This window comes from Paroedura picta, chromosome 2, assembly GCF_049243985.1.
Source record: "Paroedura picta isolate Pp20150507F chromosome 2, Ppicta_v3.0, whole genome shotgun sequence".
NCBI lineage: Eukaryota > Metazoa > Chordata > Lepidosauria > Squamata > Gekkonidae > Paroedura > Paroedura picta.
This window is the reverse complement of record NC_135370.1, coordinates 124290753-124314785: the sequence shown is the minus strand read 5'-3', so window position 1 is coordinate 124314785 and position 24033 is coordinate 124290753. Positions and strand designations below refer to the sequence as shown.

The following is a 24033-nucleotide window of genomic DNA, read 5'->3' as shown; positions in this document are numbered from 1 at the left end:
TTTAGGAAGGGCAGCTCTGGAGGTGGGCAAGTCTCTTTCTCAGCAGCTCACTGCCTCAGCCACCAACCCTAAACTTTCCCATTGCCTTCTAACTGGCATGATTGTGTGAAGCAGCAATGGGGTCTCCTTCTCACCCCCCCTCCTCCTCCAGCACTGTCACCTCAGTCTCAGTTAGAAGTTGATAGGAAAGTTTAGGGAGGGCAACTGAGGCAATGAACAAGTGAGAGGTAGCCTCCTTGCCCACCATCTTAGCTGCCTTCCCATCAGCTTCTAACTGATGAGACTGTGGAGAGTAGAGCTGGTAGCATGGTGGGCGAAGGGGATCCTTCTCACCCAGCTGTTGGTCTCCAATGCTACATTTAGGTTTTTTAAAGCCCTCCTCCCTTTTCTTGCTGGTTTAAGATTTTTCTGCAAACCTAGGGTGTTTCCCAACTTTGGGGAAATATCTGAGTCCTGACAATGTGGCCCTGCTTTGACACAGTTACACAGTTCTATGCAGAAAGTCAACAGAAATGCCTTTGAGGCCTCCCAGTGTTATTTTCCTTTTAATTGTATTTGAAGAAGAATCTCAAATACTTTGGCCACCTCATGAGGAGGAAGGACTCCCTGGAGAAGAGCCTAATGCTGGGAGCAATCGAAGAAGAAGGGGACGACAGAGAATGAGGTGGCTGGATGGAGTCACTGAAGCAATAGGTGCAAACTTAAATGGACTCCGGGGAATGGTAGAGGACAGGAAGGCCTGGAGGATCATTGTCCATGGGGTCGCGATGGGTCGGACACGACTTTGCACCTAACAACAACAACAACAATGTTATTTTCCTTTTAATTGTATTTGAACAATAATTAAGTTTGGTGTGGAATTGGCCCTCATAGCCCATGTCAGGAGAGATATTTCTTTTCCATAAGTCAGCTGCTTTTACTGACTGGAACCAAGGTGATTTATGCCACCTCAGCAAAGAACTTCAGCTGATTTGACCCTTTAGCTAGTTTTAGGCAGAAACAAAATAACATGGCTACTCTCCTAGAAGTAGTATATTGAGGCCTCTTAGAACTGGCATGCTTTATTGTAAATGCCACTATGAGACTAACATGTTCTATACATAACCATTTATTATTTATTTATTATTTCAATTTATTGCCCACCTCTCCACGAAGGCTCGAGGCAGGTTACAATGTCTAGATAAAAGCCCAATAAAACCCCTTAAAACAGACATAAAACAGATACAGTACGGTAAAAAAAAACCCCATGGGGATAAAGATGCTGCAGCAAAAATACATCCCAGACCTGATCATCCTCCCAATAATACACCCAGGAGGGGGAGGAATGTGCTACCACCACTCCTGCAAGGGGGCCACGGTCTTCCTTGCCGCCCAGCCTCAGTCGAAGACCTGCAATATGATTTCCCATGTAAATGCATACAGCATATATTGTAAAATGACAATCACAGTAAAGTGCTGGAGTCAATTCCACTTCTTTTTTTTACTGAGTTGCTTGTTAATAGTATGTACGTACGCGCGCACGTGTGTGTTTATATATATAACTCCCCCCCCTTTGAAATATGCAGCTGCATAGCAGCAAGTTCTTGCCAGCAGCATAGCGTGAAAAGTTGCCATCAAAAGTTGGGACTTTTACAAAGTACAATGTCAAGTGATTAACATATTTATGGATAGTTTTGTGGCTAACAGGAGCTGCCGTCCTAAGCATTCTTACTAGGGAGTAAGTTCCACATATCGCAATGAGATTTATTTCTGAGTATACATTTATAGGATTGCACTGAGGATGAGTGATAATGATCAGGCTTCTACAAAAACATTTCTCTAAATCTTTTTATCCCCAATGCTATGGGGAGAGGTGCCAACTGATAGTTGCCAGTTCCATGGTACTCTTCCAAACTGGCTTGGCTCCCAACTGTACTGTTTATCGCTCTTTTTAGAAATTCGCAGTTCTCTGCTTTCAGAGTTTGCTATCTAGGGAATGTCTCTCTCCCTGAACTGAAAGAAGCCAATGCTGCATTGCAGCACTGCATCACCCACCCACTGAGTTCTTTGATTTTCCTATATTTCTGCTGTTCCTTCCTGGATAGCAGCAGCTTCAAGGGTCCCTTGCCTTAACTTGGTGCCACTAGACTCTCTTAGACCGTTTACACACTGGAGGTTTAATGCCGGGCTGCAGGCGGCAGTTTTAGTTGTGGCCGGTTGCCCCACCTCTTCCTGCACCCACATGGGGGAGAATTTGGTTCAGTGCACCTCATCCACCCCCAATTTGTGCTCCTGCACAGGAGCTGGGGCAGTGAAGTTCCCAGTGCATAAACGGTCTTACTGGCCTGTCTGTCCCAGCCTGGATTTATATGCTTTGGACTAGGCTACCCTTGATAGTGAATGATGGGGCTTGGAATCAGCCATGAAGAAAACAATGTAACTCTGAAAAAATATCTTCAACTTAAATGTTATTAATATCTTAGACATTGGATCTTGCTATAGACAGCAATGATGGGAAAAGAAAGCTAATACTCAGCAGGGTTTAGCCAGAAATTAACAACAGCAACTCAAGAAAAACAGTTCTTGTGATGATAAGAAGGAGGAGAGAAGAACAATGTAAATTGCTTTGGGTCCCTAATGAGGAGAAAGACAGGGGGTAGAGGAAGCAAACACATACATAAATACATATGCCAAACTTCTAGTTGGAGACCAGAATAAAAACAGAAACAGCTGCCTTCATAAAATAATACCTGAACAATCAATAAGCCTATATGGGAAGAATTGGCATGCACAAAATATTCTTGATTTGATAGAAACCTGTAAACTGGCCATATGTACAAGTAAGTATAAGTGTGAGTGAGCAAAGAAAAAAAAATAGTTCTATTTCCATATTGTTTGTATTTTGTTCTGTGAACCACTGCAAGCCAGCTTGCTGGGAGCAACGGTATACAAAGGCAATAATAAACAAACAAACAAATATCTGGGGTTGGGGGAGTTCCATTATATAATGTTTTATGGAATTTATATATGATTTTATATCATTAATACGATTCAGCACAGAATCACATTTGCAAACTTTCTGACGGGAAGACCCCTCCCACATTTTCCCTCCACCTCGTTGCAGCTTTTTGCCTCCCAACGAGGCAGCAAGATAAAACAATGCGGACTTCTCCCTCTGCTACTGGGCTTGTCAGTCACCACAAGCCACCAATCCCAGCACAGTGGTTGTTTCGGGGATTCAAATTTCCATCCACGCTGACCCCCCAAATTAATTTTTTTTTATTTAAAAAAGGTGTTTCCATGTTGCTATGTGGTAATGACACTATACAGAAACATTTTTTAAATTCACACTTCTGCATTGCTATGGAGAAATACCACGACAATAAACACCCACCCCCTTTTTGGGATCTTTCATGTTTGGTCTCTATTTATGTTTGGGTAGATTTGTGAGAGGCTGGGAATTGTAACTGGACCGCGATGAGTGTTTGTGTGTAAACAGTAGGGCTTAAAAACAAAGAGCACAGATTCCTGGCTGATTGGGAAAGGGCTGATTCATAACACGCCCCTCCTTTTTTTTGTTAAAAACCAAATAGCAAAAAACACAAACGGGAATGTATCTTGGTTACCTGATCTCAAAATCAATGAAGACAATGCACAGAAGATTTTATTTTAACTTGGGGAATGTAGCTTTGTGGTCCCGCAGCAGCAACACAGACTGCAATTTTTTTTAAAAAAATTCTCAGAACAGAAGAAGAAGAAGAAGAAGAAGAAGAAGAAGAAGAAGAAGAAGAAGAAGAAGAAGAAAAGTTGGTTCTTATATGCCTCTTTTCTCTAGAAAAAAGAAGTCTCAAAGTGGTTTACATTTGCCTTCCCTTTCCTCTCCCCACAACAGATACCCTGTGAGGCAGGTGAGACTGAGAGAGCCCTGATATTACTGCCCGGTCAGAATAGCTTTATCAGTGCCATGGGGATCCCAAGGTCACCCAGCTGGTTGCATGTGGGAGAGTGCAGAATCGAATCCGGCATGCCAGATTAGAAGTCCGCATTCCTAACCACTACACCACAGGTAGTGGCAAGGGGGGGGGGTGAGGACAAGCAAAACACTGCAGGGACTGTCGCACATTTCTCCCTCCACACAGGCTTGCCCCTGGTTGCTCCCTGATGTGAAGAGCTATAAGAAGTAGTAAATGCAGTTTGGGTGATTTCCCTCATATTGAGGCAAATCTGACCTACACAGCCTTGGGTCGCAGCTGACGTCATATGGAAGCAGCACTGAAACCCACCAGCAATGAGAGGCTGTCCAGGGGCAGATTCCTCATGCTGTTACTTTTGCAGGTAAAAGTTCTCAGATTTAGTTCCTAGAATGTCCAGTATGAATTTTTCAGGCAGTAGATGTTAGAAAAGACCTTTCTCTGTGTGGGACCCCTGAGAGCAGCTACCACTAGGTCTCAGTAGACAGTACTGAGCTAGTAATGATTCAGTATAAAGCAGATTAATATGTATCAGGTTTTTGACCCGTGAAAAACATATTATGTGTGCTTGTAGTAGTTTTCTGAATTGACTGATGGTGATACAAGAAGCCTAATTTTCAAATACACTTTTTCCTGCCCTTTACAAATCATTTGGCCAAAGACAGCTGGAAAGTTTTTGATGGACAGTAACACAAATGAATCATTCCAGCCAGGTAATACGGACATGCCACCTCCCTATTCTCAATGAGATCATAGCTGAAGTAAGATTCGAGCAGGCATTTGAGCATAATTTATTTTGCTCCCCAAAAGAGTAAACTGTTCCAGCTTTAAATATGCCTGAAGAAACGTCCTATGCACAATGGGTAGAAGAGAAGGTTGGAGAAAGGACAAATAGGCTTTTAAAAAACCATTGCTGAATGAAAATAAACATCTTTTTCTTTAGCTTCAGCTTTCATCAAGAAACCAAAGACAACAGATGTTGTAGCAGGAGGAGTGGTTATTTTTGAAGCTGAGACGGAGAAGACAGGCATCAAAGTGAAGTGGCAGCAAAATGGTACAGAAATTACTGCAAGTGAAAAGTATTCCATAAAGTCAGAGGGTAACAAGCACTCCCTGACCATTAAGAACGTTGGGAAAGAGGACGAGGCGGCCTACGCTGTTATTGCTGGAAGTTCCAAGGTCAAGTTTGAACTGAAAGTCAAAGAACCAGGTAGACTGCCTGGCACAGAATTTTGTGTACTATGAACCAGCTAACAATGCATCAGCCTTTAAATAACCTTGAATGAGAATCTAATGCACTCTTCTCACTTCTCGAAAATTACTTGCTGACTGGAATTTGCTTTGTGAATAAACTCACCAATTTTAACCTTGTTTAAAAAAAAACAAAGACCAATTCTGCAAGAAAAAAAATCACCTACATTTATTAACTTTTTATTTTCCCTGTTCTAATTTAGTATTGCTTGTCAAAAAATTTGGATTTCCTCGTGGCAGTAGAATTGAAACTTCTTGTGCCTCAATCACAAGATGCTGATTAGTCTTCCCTTTGCTGAAGATCGTCTCATTTCCACTATGGACCCCAAAACAGCATGTAGCTTGTTGCATCTTTCTTTATTATCTCTTCCTTGTAGAAGAGGTAGAGAAAGTCATCCCTGCTGAAGCTCCTCCTGAACCAAGTGTCTCCAATGTGCCCACTGCAGCAGATGCTGTACAGACAGGGGACAGCAAGAGTTCAGAAGGTGAGAAGAAGTGATGCTGGCAGTATCTACTGCTGACACATTGGTCAAAAATTCAGATGGTCAGTATCAATGGAAGAAGTTAAATGGCACCTACAAAGAATAATCAGACCGGGGCCAGTATACAGATCACTCTGCATGTCCGTCATACAAGTAATTGTGCTTGAAAGCAGAAACACACACGCCCCTCCCACAAAATGATGGCTGCACAATTGCATTGCACAGTGTAGGAAGGTACACATTGAGCATTCTGGGAGTAGGAGTGGAGGGGAATCCCAAACTCAGGTTTGGCTAGAAGACACAGTGGGGAGATCTTTTACTGGGGGAAGGGAATAGAGTGGTGCTGAGCACGTCATTATTTGGGTATTGTGTATTTATTCTTTATAATTTATTTACAAATGTTCTAATTGAGTCAAGGTGGGTTACATATAATTAAAACGACAACTGAATAGCACAAGTGATCACCACACTAGAGAGATCACTTCCTGCGGAAAAAATGGCAACTTCAGAGGACAGACTCTATGGAATTTAACCTGATTCTATGGCATTATACCTGACTAATATCAAAGCCTGTTTTTAAAATGGGTTCTAGATAGGGGTGGCAGGTGGGAGGACTCCTGCACAGTGGGATGGCCCAGCCAGCCACCCTCCCCCACTCTCCAATGGGCAGGGGGCCTGGGAGTGTGATGACTAAGCCATGGGAGCTGGGCCACCAGGGCCAGTGCTGCACCTGTGGCAGAATGCAGTCAGCTGGCCTTCCCCCCTGGCAGATCATAACACCTGGATCAGCTCTTTAGAGTATGGCATAAATGCTCCCTGGGGCACAACCTGCCATTTCCCACGTACAGCTGATAAGGTTTCTTTTGTAGGATAACAATTATGTTTCTTTGTATTTCTTTGGCCAAATTAAAAAATCCCCTCTTTGCTTTTAAATCAGCTATCGCAGAGAAAATGAAAACAGTATAAGCGTGGTAGGGACAGGCATCCCACAGTTGTGATACAGGTAGGAGAGTTATGCAGTAAGCATCACTGGAACCAAGGTCAAAACCAGCAAGCTAAACACTGCACCACATCACACCCTGGGGCATATTATATACCTCAAGTGGATCCTGGGGCTTATATAAAGATCTGCTTCATACTCTGGAACAAATAATGCAGTTTCTCAAACAAAAACTTTTCAGCTCCTCCAGCAGAAGCCCAGGAAGAAGTGTCTGTTGACCCTATCGGTCTCTTTGTGTCTCGGCCACAGGATGGAGAAGTAACTGATGGTAAGTGCACAACCTACTCCGATGATGCCAGGGCTCAACAGAGATTTTAAACTTCAGGTCACAGATTCCTCTTACTATGTCTCCCTTTTAAGGTGGGAATATCACATTCACTGCTGTAGTGGCAGGAGAGAGTCTGCTGAAAAAACCTTCCGTGAAATGGTTCAAAGGAAAGTGGATGGACCTAGGAAGCAAAGTAGGGAAACATCTCCAGCTTCATGACAGTTATGATCGAAATAACAAGGTACAATGAATGAAACAAGATCTTGACTGCTTTCATCAGATACATTAGTATAAATGGGAGCTTCATTGAAGCTATTTATTTGAAACTGGTGCTACTTACCTATTTAAGGGGGAGCAGTGAGGGAACCAAATTTGCAGTTGACACAAGTCAATCAGGATAGTGTAGGATAGTGCAGTCTTAAGCTGACTATGCTGAACTATGAAACAAGCTCTCTGAATGTGACAAGTGCACAACAAAATGAGGGTAACTGCTTATACAGAGATAGGGTATGAATGGCCAGTGACTTACTGGGAAAGATATCTTGGTCATGATGGATGCTAATTGGGTGTGCAGCCACAAAAAAGAAAATCTTGTTTATTAACTTGCTAAGGAAAATTATATGCAACTAATAGAATAAGGAATCTCCAGGGAAAAGACAGAAAACAAAATTGGTACTATTGTAACGGTTGTATATAAAGTTGTAGCGTGGGGCCACATTCAAATACTATGTACAAGTCTGATCACTCCATTTCAGCATGGACATTGTAGAGCCAGAAAGGAGTAGCTAAAATATGTTCTTTCCTGCATAGAAAGGCGAACGCTTGATCTTTTAGTCTGGGGGGGGGGGGACACATAGAGGCACATTAAAATTATTCATGGGATGAAGAAAGTGGCTACACAGAAATTTCTTAGCACCAAACAGTGAAATAGGAAAAGGAGATCTTTAAACAACACATATGAACACAGAGGACTTGCTGCCACTGGATGGAGTGTTCACCACTGATTTAGATAGATTTAGAAGGAAATTAGGCTCAGGGAGGATTGGCGTTTTAACAATGATAAGCCACGATGGCTACATGAGATCTCTATGTTCAGATGCAGTATACCTCTGAATACTAGCTGTTGGAGAAACAGCAAAGGACTTCTATTGCCCATATCCTGCATAGTTTTAGGTCATTGTGAGAAACAGAAAGCGGGGGTAGATGGATTTTTGGACTGATTCAGCAGGGGAAATCCCATGTTCTTCCTAAGAAAAAAAAGTTCCGCTAGGACAGTGGTTCTCAACCTAGGGGTTGGGACCCCTTTGGGAGCCGAATGACCCTTTCACAGGGGTTGTGGCAGGGCAAGCAGCTTAGCCAGAGGCTGCCATCTACACAACAGCCTTGTGGGGTAGATCGAGATAGAGCATGCATCTGTCTAGAGCAGTGGAAAAGAGCGAGATCGGCATGGTGGGACGAGAGGCAGAACTGAATTGAGAAAACCCAGAAAAAAACAATTTATACGCAACGAGGAATAAAGCCCGCTGCACTCAAAATGCAGCGGGCGCTAGCGGGGTAGGTGGCTGGAGGGGCAGAAAGAAGGGAGGAAGATGGGAGGGAAGGAAGGAAGGAAGGAAGGAAGGAAGGAAGGAAGGAAGGAAGGAAGGAAGAAAGGAAGAAAGAAAGAAAGAAAGAAAGAAAGAAAGAAAGAAAGAAAGAAAGAAAGAAAGAAAGAAAGAAAGAAAGAAAGAAAGAAAGAAAGAAAGAAAGAAAGAAAGAAAGAAAGAAAGAAAGAAAGAAAGAAAGAAAGAGACGCAAAGAGAAATAGATGAAGGAAGAGGGATAGAAAAGCAGAAAGGAAGGCAGAAAGGAGGGAGGAAGGGATGGAGGACGAAAGGACCGGTGGGAGGAAGGAAGCGGCATGGAGGTATAAAATGCGGGGTGTGGAAGTGGCGGCAGAGGCGAGCAGGGGTGGGTGGGGGCATGGGAGAGGTGGGGTGGAGAGGGTGGAGAAGGCAGGGCGGAGAAGTGTTGATGGAGGTGGGAGCAGATGGGGAGGGCCTGGGAGTAGGGGGGGAGAATGCGGAGGTGAGCGGGGACGCGGAGGGCTTGGGAGGGGGGAGAACGCCTGGCGGGAAGCAGCGGTGGAGGTGTGCGTAGGTGGGGAGGAGTCGAAGGAGGGGAGTAGAAAGTGTTGTGGGAATCTGAGGGTGGATGGGGATGGTTTGAAAGGGCAGAGAGCGCATAGTGGGAAGGGGTGGCGGAAGCGAGCGGGGGTGGGGAGGACTTGAAAGGGGGGGAGAGTGTGTAGCGGGAAGGCACGGCGGAGGGGAGTGGCAGGCTGGCTACCTGGCTGATCAGTTCCGTGGAGAAGTCGGGCTGCTGCGTGGCCGGGGTTCCTGGCGGCGCAGTCGAGGGCAGGGCGGGCTGTGATGTGCCTGGGCAGGTGGCAGGCATGAGATGGCAGCCTGAGGCAAAGCGAGGCTGTAGTGGAAGGTAGGTGGCTGGGTAGGCGGTCGGCTGGGCAACGGGCTGTGCGGGCAGGAGGTGAAGTTGGGGCACGGCGGGGCTGGCACTCCCCGCCCCACAGTGGAGGTTAGGGCGGCGGGGATGTGGCTGGCCAGCGGGCAGGCTGGAAAGTGTGGGCGGCAGGCGAAGGCAGGCTCGGCTGGAGGGTGGCTGTGTCAGGAGGCATGGCCCTGCCTAGGCGCTTTGTCGCCTCGGAGGGGAAGTCAGGCGGCAGCGTGATAGGGCGGGCGGCGACGTGCCTCGCCGGCTGCCAGGCTTGATATGATGGCTGGCAGGCGAAGGCAGGCTCCAGTGCAGGGTGGGCGGTCTGGGAGGCGGGCTGTCAAGCGGAGGGCCCAATCCTGTTCGCGCCAGCCGATTAGGCCCTCCGCTTGTCAATTCGGGGGCCAGAGCCCAATCGGTGGACTTCCTCATCACGGACCAACTCCTCCCACAGAGGGCTTAGTCTTTCATTATTACCGCGGAGTGGTTACAGATAATGAACAATGGATCTTCATGTCATTGGTCAATTTGGGTTTAATTTCTGTGAAAGAACACTTGCATAATTTTATGGTTGGGGGTCACCGCAACATGAGGAACTGTATTAAAGGGTCGTGGCATTAGGAAGGTTGAGAACCACTGACCTCGAAGATGAGGAAACAGAAACTGTGTAGGGATGTGAATTATGGAAATTTAAGGAAGCTCACAGGACAGTGAAGAGCAAAGAGGAGTGCTATATTATGACAGAGAGACTCATATTTTATACCTGGGTGTGCTGGAAATGGAATACAAAAACTCTCAGATGGAATTTAGTCAGGAAAATGGTCCATTCATTATTTCTATTTGCTGTAGGTTTACATCTTTGAAATGAACATTATTGAAGCAAAAATGACTTATGCAGGTGGATACAGATGTGAAGTGTCCACTAAAGACAAGTTTGATTGCTGTAATTTCAACCTTGTTGTCAATGGTAAGGTTTCTTGCGTAACTAGAGCAGCTGCACTTTTCCCTCAAAAAAACTTTTCCTTATATTAGTTGACAAAGCTACATATAACATTAAATTGGGCCAATGACTATTACATCCATCTACTAAATCTTTATTCCATGCTTCAGGAATTCATATATGCCCCCCCCTTTACTCTCACAACAGCCCTGTGAAGTAGTTTGCATCGGCTCACTAAATATTTACAAGGAACTTGGAACCAGAACAGTATAGTTTGTGTAGAAGTGTTTCCACCATTCTTCATTTAAACTTGACCTTCCTAGAAGCTGAAATCTTGAGCTGTCTAAACAGATTGGTAGTGACTGGGAAAATGTTATTGGAGCATGTTATGTTTCTGGCAGCCATATTTACACAATGGGTCAGTAGGCCAGCAAAGGCTGGATTAATGTATATGGAAGGAAATGGCCGGTGGTACCTTCTGCTTTGACCAACTTTCGGCTGAGAGAGGCAGTTCCATAAGTTCTTTTACTTGTCTGCAGTGCTGTTTATGCCCTCTTCATCTGTGAACACTCTCTGCTGTTTACGTAACTTTGACATTTGTTGTCATGGAGTAAATTCAAGAGGATTGGCATTACTAAATAAGCCTTTCTTTTATCATTGTTCTCAGTGTGCACATAACCTGGAAGTAAACACCACTGAATATATGGGGACCTACTTCTGAGTAGACACGACTTGGATTGCACTTAGTGTCATTAGGAACTACCAGGGCAGAGTCTGCACTTACTTTGTTTATTCCATTGTCAATCCTGTTGAATTCAGATCGTTTTGAACTTGGGTCTTCCTCTTCCCCCCCCCCCCCACTGAAAGAGAAAAGTCTTCTGCACGTGGTTAGGGTAGTTCAGAAGGGAGGGGGAGCCAAGCCTCTTTCTTTTTTTTCTTGAAGGGGGGGGAGAGGAGTCAAGGAGGGAGCCTCTTAATTTTCTTGGAGGGGGTGGGGAGAGGATCGAAAAAGGTAGAGAAGGGAGAAAAAATCCAGGACCGACAGAGGTTGAGAGAAATTAGGGGCTACTCCTTTAAGGCAATCTTGTCACATGACCAGGTGTGACCTATTAGAGGTTCTCTACCGCGGAGCTTTCTTTTCCAATCCGGATTTGAAAAATATTGAGCATTATAGGCACTCTAAGACGGGGGTCATCAACCCCCGGTCCACAGCCCGGTACCGGTCCACAAAGGCCACGGTACCAGGCCGCCGGCAGCCGCACCTGCCTCCCCCCCCACAGCGAGGAGCTCGTGGAAGAGGCAGGCCCGGCACGCCAGCAACACAAATGTGCACATGCAGTTGCCATGCATGTGCGTTTGCGCCCCCTGGTGGCGAACATGTGCATGCGCAGTTGCTGCGCATGGGCATTAGCGCCCCCTGGTGGCGAAAACACACGTGCACGGCAACTGCACGTGTGCGTTTGCGCGCAGCTGCCATGCGGCTACCAGGCCGTCAGCTTTCCCTTCGCCCCGGAGGTTGTCCCTGACCAAAGAAAGGTTGGGGACCACTACTCTAAGATATCGCACAATAAAGGTAGGGTCACTCCGGATCAATCCTTCTTGCTACAGAAGGAAAATTTAAATCACCCCAAATCCAAATGGAAATCGAATTCTGTGTAGAGGGCAGGGACTGAATTGACCTTGGGTTGGAATAAAATCTCTGTGCAGTTAACACCCAGGATTTCTAATTTGGCTTTAAGTTCAAATGTAGATGTCTTGTTTGGTTGAGTGGGTTGCAGTCTTTCTCTTCATTTCACTTTGCAGTGGAAGTTTCACTTTCCAAAAGAACAGCCAAAGTAAAAAATATTAAAATATTGGCAGGCAAAGGGGGAGAACCTGGATATGTACAGATTAGAGCTGTTGTCAGTGCTTGATTCTGCTTTTTCGGTTCTATGCCACTACAGAGGCACCTGCAGTAGGAGACTTGGATATCCGCACAACATTCCGACGGGCGTGAGTATAAACACAAGTGGCTTAACTGTTCAGCACATGAGAGAGAGTCTTTTACTAATGTAGTTGCTAGACCACAGACTAAATGTGTCTGTAGTGTTTGGTGCAGTGGTTAGGAATGTGGACTTCTAGTCTGGCAAGCCAGGTTTGATTCCCTGCTCCCCCACATGCAACCAGCTGGGTGACCTTGGGCTCGCCACGGCACTGATAAAGCTATTCTGAACAAGCAGTAATTGTCTTCTGTTTATATTTTAGTTAGCTTTTTTGTCCTATAAACATCTGAAATACTCTTACAAAAGCACATTCTGCATAGTTTCTTCATGACAGCTATTGTGCTAGATGCTGACCCTGCTGAAGCAAGACTTACTTTGGGCAGCCCAGTCCTGTGCATGGTTACTCTGAAATAAGTTTTGTAGAATTCAATTGGGCTTGCTTCCAAGGACACGTACAAAGTGCTGCAGACCTTAGTCCAGCACTCTTGCCACTACTAAACAAGCGAAGCCCCAAACTCAATTCCTGGCGTCTCCAATGTTTATGTAGTCAGGATACCCAAAAACCTTGGAGGGCCCCCACCGGTCAAACTAGTTATCAGACATATCGATATGAATACACAAACGTACACCTAAATGGTTCACGCCTTTGCAGATGTGCTGCTTTTAGAGACCTGAGGTGCTGCCCTGTTTAGGATGGAGATTTTGGAAACGTGACGATGTTGGGAAAGTAGGCTATTGTGCCCATCTGACTCCAGTCTGTGATTGTGACCCTTAGGAGCATTCTGGGAGGAGGGAGACGGATGACTGCAGCCCTGTCCAGGTAGCCTCATTTATCTCAGCCATGTGATTTATTCCCCGTAATGAACAGTCTCTCACTGACTATTTAAAATTAGGTATTTGTGGCCTGTTATGAACAATACCTGTGTCGTGACCAACTGGCTATAAGGCTGATGGGAGTTCTCTGCCAGCTTCCAGATGGGGCTTGGATAACGTGACCAGATTCCTGGGGCCACAAGGCGGGACACGCCGCAGCTGCCAAACCTTGTAGCCTCCATATGGGGCCTGGATATCTCCTAGTATTACAACCGATCTCCAGATGACAGAGATCAGTTCCTCAACAGCAGTGATCCCAAAGTGGGCAGTACCACCCCCTGGTGGGTGCTGCAGCGATCCAGGGGGGCGGTGATGGGCCACAGGTGCATTTGGGGGTGATGAATAACTGTAAGGGGGCGGTGAAAGCATAAAAGAAAGAAGAGAAGATTAAAAAAAAATAATTTCCAGGGCGCGCTGAGTAATATTTTTTCTGGAAAGGGGGCGGTAGGCCAGATAAGTTTGGGAACCACTGCTCTAGAGAAAATGGTTGCTTTGGAAAGTAGACTCTATGGCATTGCATCTTGCTGGGATCCCTTCCCTCCTGAAGCCCTGTGCTCCCAAGATTCCACCACCAAATCTCAAGGAATTTCCAAGCCAGAACTGGCAACCTTATTTATTTATTTGGATCATTATACCACCCTTCCATACGGCTCTGGGCAATTTACATAAAATGTCATGGGGTAATTACATAGAACACCATAACATATCAACTAGAATATTTCAACAGAAACATCATTCAACAGGAACAGTAACTTTAACGGAACCCTTTGGTTCTATAGGCACTATAGACTATGGATCAGCAAGAATATAGGGGAAACAAATCCATTTTTAAATACTGTGGAAAGGGTCCAAGAATTCATGGGAACTCTCTTTAGCTGCCCCCTTCAGCGTGGTGGTATGTGAATCCTCCAAGTCATTTTGTGAAGCTATTTTCCCCTCTTCTGTGACTGCATTCTGGTTGTATACTAATTGCCACTGATGTTGTTACTTACTTTACGGTTCAGTGTGGATGGACATGAAGAAGGCAGAGAGTTGGATTTCAGTGCCTTGCTGAAAAAGAGGTATGTGAACATTTTCAGTCTCTAAAGATCAATTCTAAAAATAAGTTTCTAGCCTTTTGGTTAGCTAGGAAATCTTGGAAATCTTTCTAAATAAGTTGCATGGGATGGTCAAAGAGTCTCTGATGCTGTAGTCTTACTGAAGTTGTGTATGATGGCAGAAGACTCATCCCTAGACATTGGGACTTCTGTTGTGTGATGAACTTACCAGAGTGTAGTAAGTATTTTATCTTAAAGCCTTTTGTTATTTTTGTGCTTGAAGGAGGCCTAGAAAGTCTACAAGAAACAAGATGGAGAAAAGCTGGGGGTGGGAAGTGATATATCAGTGCATTTAAAGTTGAATTTTGAAAGAAGTGACTTCAGAGGAAGGGGGGTGTACCCTGGCATTGACATTACAGGAAGGGGTAGGGTTTGGATGCAGTATGCTAGAAGTGACATCATTAGAAGGGGTAGAGCTTAGATTGAGACTTTACTTGACCTTTGACTTAGAAGTGATGTCATACGACATGACACCACAAAAGTGATGTTACATCCTTGCTAAGCACCACCCCCAATGTCCCCAGGTAATTCCTGACTTGATCACCCTAGTAAAAAAAGGAGGCATCCTCTTCGACAAAAGGGCATGCTGAGACTCATGGGATCTATGCAAAAGCCATGTTGCATAGGGCTGTAGTATGGAGGGGAATTAGGTAAGATGGTGTGTAAAAGCTGACCTGATCAAACACTGGTAAGAATGAGCTAAAGACGTTCTTCTCTGCTGCCCCCAAGTGCAAAATAAGATCTAATGGGCTTAATGGTTCCACTAATGGTTCCACTAATTTCCCTGGCTTGGGGGGGAGGGGGAGACAAGTATCTTAGCGAGGACATTTTCAATCAGTGGAAAGATTCTTTAGAACAAAATATTAATATGTAAATGATTTGATTGTAATAGACAGAAGTCACCAGATGACTAAAAGTGTCAGGAACTACTAACAAGATAGTAACAAGTGTGCCTCACTTCTCCAGGTAGTGAGGACTTACAGAATCTTGTACTTACCTGAGTTGCTTTCCTTAGGTGGAGGCAGAACTAAAGATTTGTGAGTGGTTTGTAGTACTGCTTCCCCTGAAGTGTTCTGATTTCCAAAGGGGGAGTTTAAGGGTGGAACTAGTAACAGAGTACATACTTTGCATGCAGAAGGTCCCAAGTGCAAAACTGGCCTATCAAGTCAATCCCTGGGGTGCCCTGGCTTCTAGATAGCAGTGGATGTTGAAAACATCTGGCTGGAGCCCAGGTAAACTATTACTACTCAGAGTAGGCAACACTGGATCAGAATTTTGTCTCTCTATGCCCCTCTTCTCTCAAAGGCAGGGTACCAATCTGCCTGATTAAGAAGTCTGCTTATGCAGCAGTTCTGTTTTTTGCCCATGGAGTTCTAAGGATCAAGAATGGGCAGTGGCTGAGGAAATAGGTGCAAAATGAGCAAATGAGTAGTAAGACATCTCCTGTATCACTGGGCTTTGAAAAACCCCAAAGGGACATTTAATGGGGATATTTTATTCCCCCGTTCAAATGGCCTTGTGAGATAGAGTAGTAATATGACTTGGAATGAAGATGTGGCTGAAGCAGAGAGGCTGAACGGATCATCCGAGGCTACCAATGAATAGATAATAATAACCCCGTGTCCCTGAAGCACATCTTATTTGCTGCTTGTATTCTTTGCTTCAAAGAGCCTCTTGTGGCGCAGAGTGGTAAGGCAGCCGTCTGAAAGCTTTGCCCATGAGGCTGGGAGTTCAATCCCAGCAGCTGGCTCAAGGTTGACTCAGCCTTCCATCCTTCCGAGGTTGGTAAAATGAGTACCCAGCTTGCTGGGGGGTAAACGGTAATGACTGGGGAAGGCACTGGCAAACCACCCCGTATTGAGTCTGCCATGAAAACGCTAGAGGGCGTCACCCCAAGGGTCAGACATGACTCGGTGCTTGCACAGGGGATACCGTTACCTTTACCTTATTCTTTGCTTCAACACTGCAGTCACTTTCAGGAAAGCCATCTGTTTGGAGACAAGTAATTATTGTCTTCTGCTGAGATCCTTCTTCATCTGGATGTCTTGTGTTTCCTTCCTTTTTAAAATGGTCCCCTCTTCTCTTTCTTGTCTTTATTTGTGTACACCTGCTAATCTGCCTGTCTGCACTTTGCTCCATTCACACAACTGTGCCTGGAAAACATCCTTGGAATTCTGATGGCTGGAACAGAGAGTAAGATGTCCTTTTAATTCCTCTGTAAAATGCATGGAATGGATGAGGTAATGGGGTGTAAGGAATTGGACAATCCTCCCTTTAACAATAGCCCATGGAGCATCATGAGTTCAGCCACATAAGTTGATCTCACATGCCTGCCAACATTGTTTTAAAACAGGGAGTCTATATGAAAGAGCTACAAAGCAATTTGCTTTCCTAAATGTTCTCCTAATCCATATGAAGCTCTTCTAAAATTGGCACAAGAACTTTGTGGTTTTCTTGCTATAGAAATGCTGCTATCCAAACTCAGTTATCCAGAGCTTTGAGTTATCATAATTCAATATGAGCTCTATGTAACTAATTTTTAAGAGTTATACAGCTGTTGGATCTTAGCCTACTCCACTGATATAGGTTGTGCATTTGTTCAGCTGCACTGGTCTGTGTGGTTTGTTGTTCACAGTTTAGGCCAATGGACCAGCAACTTATGCAGTGTTGTTCCTAGGGTTGTCAACCTCCAGGTTGGGCATGCAATCTTCCAGAATTATAACAGATCTCCAGACAGCAGAGCTTAATTCCCCTGGATCAAATGGCTGCTTCGGAGGGTGAACTCTATGGCATTATAGCTCATTAGGGTCCCACTCCTGCTCAAACCCTGCCACCCCCAGGCTCTACCTCCAAACCTCCAGGAATTTCCCAACCCATCATTGGCAACCCTAGCTATTCCAGACATTTCTGTTTCCAAGGGTCTGTTTCAGATATTCTAAATATAGTGTGGTTCCTTTGTTTGCCAGGAGAAATTTCCTCCTACGGTCATACAGATTTCTCTCATTTCCCTCTATCTTATTGTTCAAGCATGACCAGTGGATTCAGTGATTAAGAGATCATATCATGATTTCAGATTTAATGGGAAGTAGTATGTCCTGTTCTTCATCTAGATCAGGGGTCGTCACTGCGGCCCTCCAGATGTCCATGGACTAGAATTCCCATGAGCCCCTGCTAGCAAATGCTGGCAGGGGCTCATGGGAATTGTAGTCCATGGACATCTGGAGGGCTGCAGTTTGACTACCCCTGTCAGAGTGGACATGGAAAGGATTGCCATCCTTCTATTTTATCTTTACAACAGTGCTGTGAGGAGGGCTGGGTTGAGGGTGAATGGCACAAGGTCACTCAGCTTCATGACCCACACTAGGATTTGAACCACAGTTGAAATCCACCACCGCACCACATGTACAGATGTCTGACAATTAAATTGCCTCAGAGCATGTACAGATTATGCATTTCTTAGCACTGAATGAGACTTCTTGTATCAAGAGTTTCTGGTCAGTTCTTGTTTGGAGTCATAAACTTATTAGAGTCTAACTGAAGCACCTCTAAAAAATAATTAACAGATCTAATAACTGGCCAGATTTTATTTGCTGATGGTTTGATTGAGAATAGTGATTAATTGTATTTATGGAGATTATTATCCTAAACTATGAATATGGTTAACAGCGATTTCAGTCTGGTAAAAGAGAGCCAAATCATGATGAAATCCATGGGTTGAAAGGTTTCTGGGTTTAGTTGCCAAAATAAACTACTTAACTGGTGTTAACCCGCAACCCAATGCTGTGCTTGTTTCCTCAGAAGCCAGTTCCACGGAATTCACTGGGTCTTATTCTTACTCAACAAGCTGAACTTACAGTGTTCACTAATTCATCTTTCTAACGTGAATTCTTTGGACCAGGAAATGATAATTTAAATGTAAAAGTTCAACTGGTTATTCTTGGAATTACATTCCATATTAGTGGCAGTTTATGAAAGATACTACATTTCTCCAAATAACTGAAGTAGTCTCGGCTGGCAATGCAGTCAGGCAGGGGTAAATCTGTCAATCACCCCACAGAAGCAGCAGAAATACAAAACAGGTCCTTCGGTTGTTATCTTGTACTTCTCTCCCATTTGAATCAGATGGTGATGCATTTCCTGGAGGTCATGCTTGAGAGGGGAAACTATACTTAATTTTGTACTGGACCAGGGTAAACTAAGGAAATGACATTAGCCTACTGATGCCATCAGGAAGAAGAGAACAGTTGTCACTTTGCTGGTGCCTAAGATGAAGAGGGAGACCTTTAAGGAGGTGACAGCTGACAGGTTTGAATGAATCCAAGGGGATAGGATAGGAAATAGCCATTGCTGGAACTTGTGGGGCTATTTTTAACTCTTCTGCGTCTGTTGTGGTTTCAGCCAGTCACACATTTTGCTTCCTTGTTTATGGATATATTAGGATGTGAATTGCTGAGGAACAACAGGGAGAGTTAGGGATGAAACCAGATGAAAACCAGGGATCCCCTGGTCTTACAGGAGGTCCCCTGGAGAAAATGGATGCTTTGGAAGGTGGACTCTGTGGCATCACACCCCACTGAGGTCCTCTCCAAGTTCCATGCCCTAATCTCCATGAATTTCTCAGCCTGGACCTGGCAACCCTACGCCCCCCACCCCTTGCCAGGGTCCAGGGCCAGGACTGGCAACCCTTGTGCACTGGTGAGCTGTTGGGTCCAAAGTGGGAGTACAGGAAAGCCCCTACTGTGGAAGAGGAATATACACACACACATACACCTTATTCTTGCCCTCACTTTGTGTGAGTGCATTCTCATGTGTCTCATATGATGTAGTAGAATAATTTATTGAAAGAAATGTACTTAAATCCTATCTGCTTGAAGTCAATTAGCTACCTAACTATGTGGCTGCAGCTATGAAGAAGTAAAGGAAGGTAACTGAAGAAGAGAGATTTTTTTTTCAAGAGTTCACTGATAAGAACTTACAGTTTAAAAAGCTTTGTACAAGAAATCACCCTGCTGACACACAAACAAAACAGTTCAGAATATCAGCCATCCAGTCCAGGATGTACACCTAACATACAATTTCCACATCCGCATTGGATTGCATATATTACAGACGTAATTGAACAATTAGCGAAACAATTCACATAAAAAGTCTGATCTCCTGCAGCCTTCCAAAATGTACTTGTTACTGTTCAGTCTGTGCCTTATCTGCAAAAACAAGTACTTTTAATATGAATTGTTTTGCTAACTGTTCAACTAAGTCTATAATATATGAGATCCAATATGGCTGTGAAAAATTGTATATTGGATGTACCTCCTGGGCCATCAGAACAAGAATTTGTGAACATCACAGCAACTTCAAGTAGCGGAGGATGACAGCAGCCCCGGTGAGGCACTTTACAAGGACATTCAGAGATAGAGTTTAGATTCTGGGTGAGCTGGCACAGTCTCAAGACTGCTTAGAAAAAGAGAACTATTCCAGATTCATAAACTGAATGCCATTTCTCCATATAGTTTAAATGAGGATGTGGACTTGATGGCTGCTTTTTTTGTTAGTGTGACAGCAAAGTGGTTTTCTGTAAAAAGTTGGCCTTGCAGGAGGCAGGGATATCTCTTCTTTCAGATGCCAGTATGATGCTCCATGGAAAGGGATAGCCGTGTATGTATATGTGTGTGGGTGGGTGTGGGAGTGTGGTGGTAAAAGAAGGACAGAATGTTTCTGCATCCTCTGAATATTAAAACCTGCTGAGGACTAGTGAAGGCTGTTAACACTAATACATGTTGCCCTTTTCTTGCTCGTGGGGATGCTGCATGCTCTTCCAAATGCTTCTCTACATCGTTCTCAAATACAGAAGCTTCTTGCGCTCAGTACATCGGTAAGCTTTCCAGACTAACTCCTCTGCTAGCATAAATATTTGCAAATGAATGTAGATAGATGCACCCCCCCCCAGAAGATTGAGTATGTAGCTATTTTTAAGCCATTGAGTAAAGAAATTGTGAAATTTGCTGCCCATGGATGTAATGATAGCCACGGTCATAGACAGTTTTGAAAAGAAATTAGACACATTCACAGAGGCTTGGTCCATCAATGGCTACTAGCCATAATGACTAAAGGAAATCTCCACATTCAGAGACAGTGTGGGTGGAAAGTTTTGTTCAATCTCAGCTGACTGGTGGTGAGTCCATAGGTTTTTCAAGACAAAAGACATTAAGAGATTATTTGCTATTGTCTGCCTATGAGTTGTAGCTCTGGTATTCTGCAGTGGTTTCCCATCCAACTACTAACCAAGGCCAATCCTGCTTAGCTTTGGAAATCTTATGAGATCAGGCTAGACAGAGGTATTCCAGTCAAGACTCAGAAGCAGTAAACCTCTGAATTAACAGTGCTAAACCTGGCCTTTGTCTCTAAATACATTTAGAGCCAGTTTGGAGTAGTGGTTAGGAGTGCGGACTTCTAATCTGGCATGCCAGGTTCGATTCTGCGCTCCCCCACATGCAACCAGCTGGGTGACCTTGGGCTCGCTACGGCACTGATAAAACTGTTGTGACCGGGCAGTGATATCAGCGCTCTCTCAGCCTCACCTACCTCACAGGGTGTCTGTTGTAGGGAGAGGAATGGGAAGGCAACTGTAAGCCGCTTTGAGCCTCCTTCGGGTAGGGAAAAGCGGCATATAAGAACCAACTCTTCTTCTTCTTCTTCTAAATCTTATTGTTGGCCTTCCAGGGCAACATGATGGCTTTGTGAATCAGGATGATGGACAAGATGGATCATTTGTCTGATCAAACAGAGCTCTTCTTATGTTTTAGCTTGGCCTCTAAAACCATACAGTATAAATAAGACTAGAACAGCAACACTTTCAAAAATAGAATGGAAACTAAAAATAAAACCGCTTTGAAGGATTCTAAGTACTGCAAAAAGTATAAGAGCACAGGACTGATTCTGCACTTACTTTGTTTATTCCATTGTCAATCCTGCTGAATTCAAATTGATTTGAACCCGGGTCTTCCTCATTGCTTTCCACCGACTTGAAAGGAAGGAAGTCTAGCTGGCATGTTTTATTTCTCTTCTTTTGACTGTCAGTGGAGAAGCCTAGTGCAGCATGAGGCTGCTTGTCTCTTTCTTTCCTTAACAAGTGGGGGGGGAGGGGAGCTGAGCCAGCTAGCAGTAGCAGCAGCAGCAGCAGCAGCCTCTCAGAGAATGAGGCAAATTTCTGCTGATTCTGGAGCACAGTCACTTTAAAACAGATTCCAGAGAGAAAAAACAAATCTTGGGAGGAAAGTTTTGCAACCAGGAAGTCTTTGAACTGGCGCCCAGCCAATCAGGGACAGACTGCTTCTCTACCTCAGTGGCTGGATCGATTATACTGAGTTATCACCATTCCTGGATGGTGTCACGTCAGCTCAATCATGTTGCAGAGGGAAAATTTAAAGTGCCCAAAATAAAAATGGAAGTCGAATTCAGTTTAGATGACAGGGATTTATTTGAACTAGGAGTGGATAAAAAGCCCTGTGCAGACTCTACCCAGGATGGGCTTCTTGTGGCCCCTGTTAAAGATATAAGGCTGGGGACAGAGTTTTAGAGTCTGGGAACTCCTGATAAAGGCCTCCCTTCAACAACCATTTGCCTCACTTTTAAAGATAGGACTACACAGAGAAGATTTTAACTGATGGGCATATTTACGTGGAGGAAGGTGGACCTTACCCACATGTGTGTTTCCATCAAATGTCACAATTATCACTGTGGTGAAATGCTCTGGGCACAGTACAAGTATCACTTTTGATTACTGGATAAGGTAATTCCAAGATCCTCTCATTCTTCCACTCTCAAGAAAAATAATTGTACATCTCTTGCCCTGCATCTCTGAATGCCCCTTATTCATAAGGAACCAGTCTGGGTATGTGAAAATATATGCTTAGTTGTTGGCTTTGACACATTACTGCTGTTTAATTCTCATCAAGATACTTAAATCTTTTAGTGTCACCCCAGGAGACAGTTAAATACATTCATGTTGTAGAGCCACATCCTGATTGCTGGCCTGAAGGCAATGTTGAAGCCTCTTCTAACATAATGTATTCCTCTTTCATCAGAACTGATACAAAAACTGAATCACAGCCGGAGGTTGATGTCTGGGAAATCCTTCGGAATGCTCCTCCATCAGAGTATGAGAGAATTGCATTCCAGTATGGCATCACTGACCTGCGAGGGTTGTTGAAACGCCTCAAACGCATGAAGAAGGAAGAAAAGAAAAGCACATGTAAGACCAGATTTCTTTTTGTTTGTTTGCTTTTCCTTCATACATGATGTGTGAAGCAGCTCTCAGATGTCTTCTTCAAGGAAAAACATCCCTGACAGCCCATTTCAAATTCTTATATCTTTTGTCCAATTCTGTTTATTATTCAAGAAATAGAACTGAAGGAAGGAAGGAAGGAAGGAAGGAAGGAAGGAAGGAAGGAAGGAAGGAAGGAAGGAAGGAAGGAAGGAAGGAAGGAAGGAAGGAAGGAAGGAAGGAAGGAAGGAAGGAAGATTATAAAGGTTCCAGGAGGAAAGAGAGGTAGAAATTTTAGAGGCAATAGGAATATTAGAAAAATGAAACAGGAGAATACAGCTTAAGTGAGGAGGATGGAGATGCTCAACGCTTCTTTGCGCTGGATTTTACTATAAATCAAGTGGTTGATGTTATTACTTGGGAACATCGGTAGGCAGACATGCCTACCAAGACTCAACATAAAAGAAATGAGGTAGCCATTCAGATTAACCAGACATCAGGTGTTAGCTAAGCGAAGGCTGTTTTATGCTGAACTTCTGTATAGACAAGTCCTACAGGAGGATGGAAAAGATAGCCATACCCTTGTCTTTCTTTCCCTAAGCAAAGCTGCAGTGTAAAATGTTTGAACAGGACATGTTTGATTTGGTAAACCCTTTTCACCCTAGCCTTCCTCAAGAGACTAGATCCTGCCTACCAGATAGACAAAGGCCAGAAGATTAAGTTAATGGTGGAACTTGCTAACCCAGATGACGAAGTGAAATGGCTAAAGAATGGGCAAGAGATTCAAGTGAGCGGCAGGTAACAGTGATAAAAGAAGGACATACTCATGGAAAACGGTATCACTGTGGAGCAAATGGATAATTTGGCCATTATTGTGGGTGGGGAGAAGAAAAATGGGACACGTCAGAAAGGAAGGGGGGGAGAAAATGATACATTGGGTTCTGTGGGAAGCAGCTGTTACTGTGTGATGCTGCTGATCAATATGTCAGTTCACAACTGCCTATTTTTCTTTTCCCACTCTGCACTTGGGATGAAACCTGGCCAATGATCCCTCGCTTAGCAAGTAAGTATCTTCCCACCACTTCTACTTTTGAATGCAATTGTTGTTTCTTTCTCACAATATAATGATGAAGCTTTTGTATACTTAAACCTTTATCCTACCAATATTACTAATGTAGTAGAAATGTTTCTTTATTAACAGGTGGAAGATTATATTGTTTGTGGGGTCACCTGGCTCCAATGACTATGACATCTGACTGACATATGACCCATACACTCAAGAGAATCATTTTGCCACATAGTGACCCCTAGTGAATATTCTGTCCTTGTAGGGCATCATAAGTGCCTATTTGCACATAAATATTGTAGGTTATTCCTATTTCTTTGCCCATATTCCAAGAAGTTAATAAATCCCTTGGGAGTCTTCAGGGTCATAGG

The 24033-nt window shown here is 44.2% G+C and overlaps 1 protein-coding gene across 1 annotated transcript in view; it reads left to right on the top strand.

The window, feature by feature from the left end:
• MYBPC3 (myosin binding protein C3) overlaps window positions 1-24033 on the top strand; it is a 70243-nt gene that overhangs the window by 4554 nt on the left and 41656 nt on the right. Inside the window, exons 2-13 of the mRNA XM_077322437.1 lie at window positions 4894-5160; window positions 5579-5686; window positions 6865-6951; window positions 7044-7192; window positions 10291-10408; window positions 12325-12373; window positions 13139-13183; window positions 14241-14297; window positions 20182-20205; window positions 22418-22584; window positions 23262-23394; window positions 23657-23659. Coding sequence (XP_077178552.1) covers window positions 4894-5160; window positions 5579-5686; window positions 6865-6951; window positions 7044-7192; window positions 10291-10408; window positions 12325-12373; window positions 13139-13183; window positions 14241-14297; window positions 20182-20205; window positions 22418-22584; window positions 23262-23394; window positions 23657-23659 — 1207 coding nt within the window. The remainder of the gene's footprint in view (window positions 1-4893; window positions 5161-5578; window positions 5687-6864; window positions 6952-7043; window positions 7193-10290; window positions 10409-12324; window positions 12374-13138; window positions 13184-14240; window positions 14298-20181; window positions 20206-22417; window positions 22585-23261; window positions 23395-23656; window positions 23660-24033) is intronic.